This window comes from Echiichthys vipera (assembly GCF_963691815.1).
Source record: "Echiichthys vipera genome assembly, chromosome: 2".
In the NCBI taxonomy this organism is placed as follows: Eukaryota; Metazoa; Chordata; class Actinopteri; order Perciformes; family Trachinidae; genus Echiichthys; species Echiichthys vipera.
The window spans coordinates 27,573,007-27,582,785 of NC_139827.1; the positions used below are offsets into that span (position 1 = coordinate 27,573,007).

General features: G+C 40.1%; 1 protein-coding gene across 1 annotated transcript in view; it reads left to right on the forward strand.

Moving 5' to 3' along the window:
- The window catches only part of LOC310952926 (protocadherin-10-like), a gene marked incomplete at its 3' end in the record, with an annotated part of 17,957 nt that extends 9,162 nt beyond the window's left edge, over positions 1-8,795 (forward strand). The window contains 1 exon segment of the mRNA XM_083921771.1: positions 8,347-8,795. Within this exon segment, the coding sequence (XP_083777897.1) occupies positions 8,347-8,795 (449 nt within the window).
- Between the last annotated feature and the right edge of the window lie 984 nt (positions 8,796-9,779).

The window sequence follows — 9,779 nt, forward strand, 5'->3', positions numbered from 1 at the left end:
GTTTGGCGCTTAAGAGTTCTGTTCCATTCCCAAGTGAAGTTACCAAGGACTAAGCTAGTGCCGCCCCCAATTTCAGAGGGGTTATACTGGGGTCATACTGCTGGGTAATGCAGAGATGAGGTAAAAGTATCTCACTGGACAAGAAAAAGTATACATCTATAACAGCAAATAGGATAAAAAAACATTGCCTCATTAAAAAAAATCAATTTGCATTTAGCCTGTAACAGGTGGAGATGTCACCACTTCTTCTAAACTGACTGGCTTGTTGAATATCATCCATCTATCATCTGCAACCTCTGCATCTTCTGCTTGTCCCTAACGGGTGGGGGGCTTGAGCCGATCCAAGTTGACATTGGGCATGAGACGGGGTACACCCTGGACAGAACACCAGTCTACCGCAGGGCACATAGACTCCCAATCAGAAATACTTTAATAATCCCCGGGGGGAAATTATTTTTGTTACAAAACTCCAGATATACAAACAACAAATATTATAAAGACTAAACATATATTATAAAAAACTCAAATTTAAATTTACAGAAATTAATATTTACAGCCTATTTAATATAGACAGACAGAGACAGACAATCTTTCACAATGACATTCCCACCTACGGCCAATTTAGAGTCATCACTTAACCTAACACCTGCATGTCTTTGGACTGTGGGAGGAAGCCGGAGAACCGGGAGAGAACCCATGCAGAGAGAACCCTCGCAGGGAGAACCCACGCAGGGAGAACCCACGCAGAGAGAACCCACGCAGGGAGAACATGCAAACCGTCCCCAGCCCGGATTCGAAACAGAAACCCTCTTGCTGTGAGGCGACAGTGCTAACCACCACATATTATAGAAAGGAAGGTATCAATCAATTGTCTAGAGTAGACTCTTGCAACACGTCTTTTGTAAAAAAAAGAAAACATCTTGCACAACCTTCTTATAACACAATTAGGTCGTTGGGGGAATGGATTCATCCAACTTACTGTATTCTGTGTGGAAATGAATCAAAACCACAATAAGATTAATGTAATGCAATTATTACCAACACACAGAAATATATTGTCGAGTGTCTTGTTGAATAGGCTGTGCTTTCTGAATAAACTGTAAATTAAATTTTCACAACACTGAAGTTGATGAAAAAGAATACACATTTCAAACATCTTGCAATGACTGAAATATGCTGAGAACATAAGATCCTACAGTGAAAAAGATATAAAGTAAGTAAGCAATTAATAGTCTCACTGTCTCAGACAGGTGGCTTTGGATATTTTATTGAACATGAGGAAGTAAGCCTCATGGATATCTCAGTCATGGGAGTCATATAAATGCTTTGGCCTGATACCCATACCGTCATTTCTTCCCAGACATCAGTGAGCATCTGCACCAGGCTGCGATGCTAAACTTGCTACAGAACAACAAAGCATGATGTCAAGATATGTGTTAATAATGCTCAAAGTAAGCTCAAGCGTGGGTAATCTGATCTGTGAGCAGCTACTGCAATACAGAACACAAACTGCATCACTTTTTTTGCACATTTGCATCGCATTAATACACCAGCAGCAGTTTAAAAGAAGAATTTGACTATTTTTATTGTTTTGGCCACCATTCCTTTCACTAATAACATTGTACTATCTGTCAGAAAGATGCTAATATGGTTTTGATAATTTGGCTAACATCTTAGCTCCAAGCAGCAACCTCTGGGCCTGGAAAGGGAAGCCGTTGCATATGTACCTTAAATAGGAATTCTTTCTAATGTCCAGCAGGGGGCGAGACAAGAGAAATATGTCTCACTCAATTTATCACCTCAGTAAACATTTTCCAAATGAGTTTATGGTCTCAATTGCTATTTTCAAGTCCTGAAAAAAAGTATGGCCCCTTTTAGAATAAAATAGACAATAACGCAGTGTATGCTTTAGGGTGTGGTTACCATGTGATTGGGTCTCTACCATGGTAGTGTCCTTGATTCTCAGTGAGATCCACCCCTCGCTCCTACCCCTCTCATCAAAATATGGGCAGTCCACAAACCAATGAGTAGCGTCACGGTGCGTATGTCCACCTCTTTTATGGTTAGCTCCAACAGCCTGTCGGATTGCCCTTTCTTGCTCTGTCCAACTTTCAGTAGTTGTAGCAGTATTACTGTGCTCACAGTGACTGGTGAGTACAATGATAGAAATGATGGCCAAAACTAGGAAAATGATACTCGAGTTGTATTAAACCAGAATGACCCTTAAATGGTTTCAGCAGAATATCTAAGGCCAGGTCTGGTCAAGACTAAGTGATGAAAAGCGCAAAAACCAAAGATCAATAATCAGTGGTCATCCAGAAGCTTTGCTGCAACAATGTAAGGGGCAGTATTAATCAAACAGACACTGTTAGGGCAAGCAGCCATATTGGCTCTCCCTCACAGCCCAGTTATAAAAATGGTCGCTGCCTCTCTGAGACTCGGAACAATTTCTATGTCTGTCATTACTGGATATAGAGGGAGCCATCTTGCTCTGTTTGGCCCTGGGAGGTCTCTGCTTTGCTCATCACAGCCTCACTGGCCAAACCGTGTAAGGAAGCTATGCTACTCCCCTGCCATACTGAGCTGCTGTCCAAATATTGACGTTTTGTGTCTGTATTCTCTACGGAACTGTGGAGGACATGATGGAAAACATACGTATGGATAGAGACACCCTCTACCTGGGGGAAGAGGAGTGTATGTGGGGTTTTTTTGTTTGTTTGTTTTTGAGGAAGAAACGGGCAAAGAGGATTAAATGTGAGTGAAAATAACAAGAGACAGAGACACAGAGAGGGACCAACAGACACAGCAGAGATATACTCACAAAGTGAATTCAAACATGGGGCTCATGTTTTCCCAGGATTTGTTTTCCTTCATTTCCCCACTCCCTGTTGCTGGATGTATGTCAGGCAGCGCAATTAGTCAAATCAAACCGAGGAGGGATTTCGGAAACGCTCTGAGATGTAATGAAAAAAAATAGAAAGTGGCAAATAAAAGAACACAAGAGCTGATTGCTTATTACCGAGTAGATTGTTTCTGCATTGTGTAGAGTCGTTTACATCTCCATGTGTGTGTGTGTGTGTGTGTGTGTGCGTGTGTGTGTGTGTTTGTGTGTGTGTGTGTGTGTGCGTGCGTGCGTGTGTGTGTTCTTCCTGCCTGATGAGGTACCCGATGAGCGATAGGTTGCTGGCAGGGCCTGTCATTGCCAGTCACAGTTTTGGTTGTTGTTTTGCTTTCTGCCCGAGGAAGAAAAGATGCTTCACGGAAATCAGCAGCCACTGGGTGTCTGTCTGTTTACTTGTGTACATTTACATATCTCCACGTTAAGAGAGTATTTTTAAGGGTGTATGTGTTTGCAAACATATGTGCGTCGATGTCGCTGTTTTTTAAGAGTGATTCGAGAGGCAAAAATCACTGAGCACTTTGGAAGCTAGTGACGAGAGTTTCTCCGAGCCTGATATACGTTAAACAGTGACTGCAACGGACTATATTTATACACCATCTCCGGAGTACAGTACGCCCTTGTTCCTGCTTAATAATACTGAGATATGAGAAATCTGGAACAAACTGAACTTTCTCTAAATCCTTCGACAATAACTAACTTCATCAGTATGCGTACGTGCTTTCTGCATAGTTGCATTTGGTTTTGCAGCTGTGCTTAAGTCTTTCAGCTGATTTGTTTGTTCATTTTAGAATTGTATGCATTGCTCTTTATCTGTGGAGAGATGATTGGAAGGCCTGAGGTCAACATCATGTGTGTCCGAGAAGGAAATTAATTGGCCAGAGGTTCGTTAAAAGGCAGAAGGCTAACTGCAAAGTGGGAACAAACAGAAATACTATGATTTATTTGACACCAACCTTTAAAGACAGACATAAATACACATTAGGTTCCAGGGGTGAATCAGAGGGTAAATGCAAGTTAATGCCACTCATCCATGTCCTGGATTCATTCTCCAGCACTGTTCCTGTTAAAGAAAATTTAGAGAGATTTGGTCTTGTTTGCCACCTGATCACAGTTGTTTTCTTGTTCATGTGTACAGAGCTACAATTGACCCACAACCCCCACATGCTAAGTAGTGATGCAATCAAACAAACCCTTTGGCAGCAAAAGCACTGACTGGTGCTGATTGTGTGGGCCAGGAAGACGAGACAGAGGTAGACAGACCAAACATATTTAAAACTTGCTGAATCAATCACAGTCTGTTGAAGAAAAAAGAAAAAAGTAGCTGTCAGCCCACATATGCAGCTATTTTTTCACCAAAACTGTTTGTCTGCAGTTTTACTCAAGTAAATAATTTAAAAGTAGGTTGTATAGACTCCATTGATCCCACAGGAAAATAAGACGGTGCTGTTAATCCTCCGTTGATATGATTAATTTTAGAATAATTTAACAGTTTTTTTACATTCTCTACATTTATTCGTATTCATTATTAAATCAGGATAGTATCTAATCCCACATGACCCTGAATAAATGGACAATATAATATATGACAACAAATTGGTGATGAAGCACATGAAAGCTGCTCATTTTCAGGTTCATACTTGTATTTAAGGTTTCTACTAGAAAATATTAACATGTTTGAATGTTCAAAAATTGTGTATGAATATACCTATATTCATTCTCTTTCTGAAACGCTCCATTTTAGCTCCTCTCTGAAAAAGCCCAGTCTGCTCTGATTGGTCAGCATTTTCGGGTTCTCTGCTTCTTTGCTCTCAGTGTCTGCACCTTCATTCCAGCCAAGGAATGAATGTAACTGCACTTTCTATATACCGTATTTCCTCAAATAGTGACCTCTGTCTTTATTTACCTCAGCCACAAAAGGTAAGAGGACTTTATTTGAAGTAGGCTTGTATTAAAGGCATGCCTTTATGTCTAATTGCCTAAGTATAATTGGTCATATCTAAGTATGAATCTGCTCCCGTTTGCCCTGTTAAGGTCTCTGCATTAAGCTTTAATACAAACTCAACACTTCCTGTATCTGTTCCAAAAACACTATATACCACACAATATATGATGATATCATGATTATATATATATATATATATATATATATATATATATATATATATATATATATATTGTAAAGTGTCCTGAGATAACTTTTGTTATGATTTGGCACTATGAATACAATTGAACTGAATTGAATTATATTATCAATTGTATTTTCAATTAAAGCTGCTTAAATAAACATTTTGTTAGTTGGCATGCTGAAAATATTTTAATAGTTTATTCACCCTAATTTTATAGTTGTGACATCACAACCGTACAGAAGTCGCGATGGCTTGTGTAAAGAAACAGTTTCTGGCGCTATGTGGATTTCTCTGTGGATTGAGTGTTTTAATACTTTCAGAGTGTTCAGCATCTGGACCTGCTTTATAATTTTCGTTTTTTTAAAAAAAACATGGAAGTCTCCCTTTTCACACTATGGGACCTTTAATTGGAGATTTTCCATTTTCCTTACTTAAAGTTCTCTCCCTCTCCACCTCTATCTAACCCCTCTTCTGTCCCCATATGCAAAGCCCAGGTCTCCCCCTGTCTTTTCTGGCCATTGCTCTTTCCATCTGCGATGGACCGGGTGTCCCTGTCCTTCCTTATGGTTCCTGCGGTCTTGCTACATCTCCTGCCTGCTGTCTCTGTCTGTGAAATCTGTGACTCCCCCGTCTGTTTGGCCCTCGCTGTCCCTTGTCTGCTAGCCTTGTGTCTCCTCAGGCTCTCTGGCCACTGCACAGTCTTTGTTGCCTGTTTCGCTCCCTCTGAGGCCTGAATTAGCACACGATTAGATCCACACAATGCACACAGACACAAAAAAAGAATCAGCCACAGTGGAAGGTCTTAGACAATGTGTTGACAGTGCTGTCATTAATAATGGGATATTTACATATGCAGTGCACTGGATGACATTTTTGGTTTTAATGTGTAAAATTCTAGAAAATGAATTCAAAGCTATGGCTGTGTTTCGCGTTTATGTTAAGTGGTTGTTACGGTACTGTGTTAAATTAAACACAATCTACTTCCCTTTCCTCTCATAAAGAAATAATAATTACTTAATCTGCATCTTTAGTTACTGTTACAAAATTGTATAGAACATTATGATGAAATCGTTGTGTACTTTTTTGTAATAATACAAAATATATATGAAAAGTAGCACAAATAAAAATGATTTCCTTGAAAAGGAAGTTATTTTTCCTCAAACAACTGTGGAGGAAAATATCAACTTTGATTAAGGGTAAAGATTAAATCATATTTATTTTTTTTGTCCAAAAACATGCAGAGCAGATGGAGGTCAAGGGCATAAAAAGATGTAAAATCACTTGTTTTCGCCATGCACTTAACTGCTGCTTGTTGAGCTTATTGCTTTGAACACCCACTTTTAAATAGGCCACTCATATTATTTTCATTACTGATTAGTCTGCAGATTATTTTCTTGATTAATCGATTAATCGTTTGGTCTATAAAATGTCAAAAAAGTAGTGAATAATGTCCATCCCAGCAAAAATATTCAGTTTAATATGATATAAAACAGAAAAGCAGGAAATATCCATACTTGAGAGGCTGCAAACAGCGTTTTCTGCCATCGTCATATAGTAAGAATATGTCGGAAATGCACAGACTTGTGGAGCAGGAGCATCCACTCTGACAGAACACACAAAACAAAAGTGACACATTTGACAATGTGCATCGCAGTCTTGTGACCAGTGACACCTACTCTGTACTCTCCTCCTTCTTTTCATAATCCTTAATCTGGGACAAGATGATATTTTGAAATATGGTCTTAATCAATATGCAGGGCGGAATAGCAGTAGCAGTAATGTAAACAGGACATGGACTAGTATTTTCAAAGCTGAAGGTAAAGGTGAACCTTACTTGTTATATTGTATTTACTGCCTTGGTGTACATAACAACTTTGTATATGAAGAGTTTTTTTTATTGCAAAAACAGATATTAACCGTTCGTAACATGAATACCAGTTTACTTGGCATCCGAGTGCACAACAAGACTTAAAAAATGTTTTTAAAAAAAAAACAGATAGCTAACCAAAACAACCAAACACCACCACTGCTATTCCCTGGCTTTCTCACACACACACACTCACACACACAGACACACACAGACACACAATTTCGGAAGATAAATAAATCTCTTTTTTCGTAAATGGACCCTTCATATTCACTCTTCAGGGGCATCTTTCTCTGTAGCCTTGTATCTATTGATATGTGCTTACATTACATTGTTTGTGTGTACTTTTAGTAATAGCGGAGCATTGGCATTATCAGTGGAATAAATCAGTAGAATGGATTTGTGTAAATGGAGTCTTTGATCTGAAGCCCTCTCAGCCTCTGGGAATTACAGATTGTCAACTTTCTGTGTTTCCGCCTCTCTTTGCTGATATATCGCTCTCCTCCTCTGACCCTAAACTGTGCGTCTCCTGCTTTGATCCATCCACTCCTGCGCCATCCCACATGGCTTCACTGGAAAACCGGGAAAACTACACATTCGATCTGCACACGAGTGGAGAATGGCTGCTGAGTCTCATTATAGTGATGACTCTGTTCATGTCTCTTGCTCCTTTCTCTAGAGTGTTATAGTCTCTCTCATACTCTTCTTTCCCCCGTCCTCTCTTTATTTTCTCTCTCAGAAAAAATAATTAACATAACTGGTACCTCGTTCATGCTGATCGTGTGTTTGCGTGACTGTTATTCTATTATATCATTTCAAATGTTAATTTAATCTTTTTTATGTTGATGTTTTGTTGTTGGCAGTAGCTCTGTGTCAATTACACACTTTGTCAGTTTGTATAGGGATGATTGACATTAGAGTGTGAATAAGCAACCAGTGAATATTTTGTTGGTTTTTGTGATGCATTTCTTAGGATACTTGTCAGAGTTTTTGTGTAAGGATGATGGAATATGGATTCACGTTTTGTCTCTTGGTGTTTGAGAATCAATTGTGAGTCTGAGGATGTTGATGTAGAGAGGGAGTAAAATGTTTTCACAACACCACATCACTTTGATAGCACATTTCATTTGGAATGAATGAGCTGAGGAGGAAAACAAACAATCCGCTTCATCAATGTTGGCCTTGTCTTTTTGATGAATAGCTTTTGCTGCACTTTTTCTGCCTTGCGACAAATGATTGCTAACTTGTGTTCTCTCTTCTGGTCTGTTTCTCTCATCTCTTCCTCCATCTCGCCTTTCCACTCCAAATATCTGTACCTCTTCTCCTCTTGTGCTCCCTCTTTTTTCATCTTACTTATCATGTCTTCATCTCTGTAATCTTCCATCCACATTTCCATCTTTCCCTACATCCTGCCTCCACTTTCCATTCCTTGATCTGTATCCTCTCTGCAGGCGCCGACCTGTTCTCCAACTGCACAGAGGAGTGCAAAGCCCTGGGCCACTCTGACCGCTGCTGGATGCCATCCTTTGTGCCGTCTGACGGGCGCCAGGGGCCTGACTACCGCAGCAACCTGCACGTCCCTGGCATGGACGCCACGCTGCCCGACACTGAGGTACCCTCCTCCGTCATCCTCTCCGACCAACTCACAATGACTTCGTCCACCGCCTCGTCCAACGATAGGTCATTCTCCACCTTTGGCAAGGACGGTCAAAGGTCACAGTCACATCACAGCCTTCACCATCACCTCCATCAGCAACAGCAGCAGTACAGCTCCAGCACGCTAGAGAGGAAAGAGTATGATAGGGGGACCCTACCGTACAAACCCACCTTTCTCTGTGAGTATCAGTATGAAAATTCCCTAGGACCCTATGACTTTGGTCTGGTCCAGAACAGATACTAGAGGAGGGGACGGTGAATCTGCCTTTTGATTCTGATCGGGACTTTTTACGTTGTTAATCAACTCTTATTTCTTATATTTTTTAAGGAGTTTTTAAAATACGGCTTTATGTTTTGTTGTATTGATTTTTTGTTGTAAATTATAATTTCTTTTGTCGAATGTAAAATGTAATCTATTACTGCTAACTTCCCTTCTCCAAAGATCACACCCATAGAAATGCAATGAGTAGAAAGGACATTCATATAGGAGTAGGGTCGGAGCAGCAGCATAGTTACCATTGTCATAGCAATGGGCTAACTTCAGTATTAACTTCAGTTTAAACCAATTTGTGGAATGTTGCAGGCTCACTAAGACAAGTTTTTACAGTTAAGACTGAGCGAACAATGGAGTAGTGACATGATGAAGAATAGAGAGCTGCCTGCAAAAGGTAATAACTTAATGCTTCCTCATCTACACACTCCCAAGTTGCTTTTGTGAGGTACTGTGTTCGACTCATTTTTTGTTACCAATGTAATATGAAAGCTTGTCGGAATTAGCAAACTAGCTAGCCAGCTAACCATCCATCTGCTAGCTAGCTAGCTAACTAATTCCTCCCTGCTTTCATGCTACATTGTTCACTGAAATTGAGCCGAGCAGTGGGCTGGTGGCCTGCGGCAATGTAACAGTCCCTCCGCCTTGCTCCCCACCTCTCTGGAGACCATTTTCGGAGCTTTATCCCCTCTCCTTCCTGTGAGCTGGGGCACGCTGAAATCGCCATTGTCTTTTGTGTTATAGTCAAATGACCGGAAAAAACAGTTTGATGTCCTTTCTGCTCATTCTATTTCTATGATACAATTTAACCTCATTCTAACCCTAAAACTGTATGTAATCATGTGACTTATTATAAAATAAACAATTTGAATTGGAGTCATGTTAAACTGCTGTGGCCCCTTTTTCTTTCTTTTTACCTTTCTCTAAATTTCCCCTCAAAATCCTCTCCAATCAGCG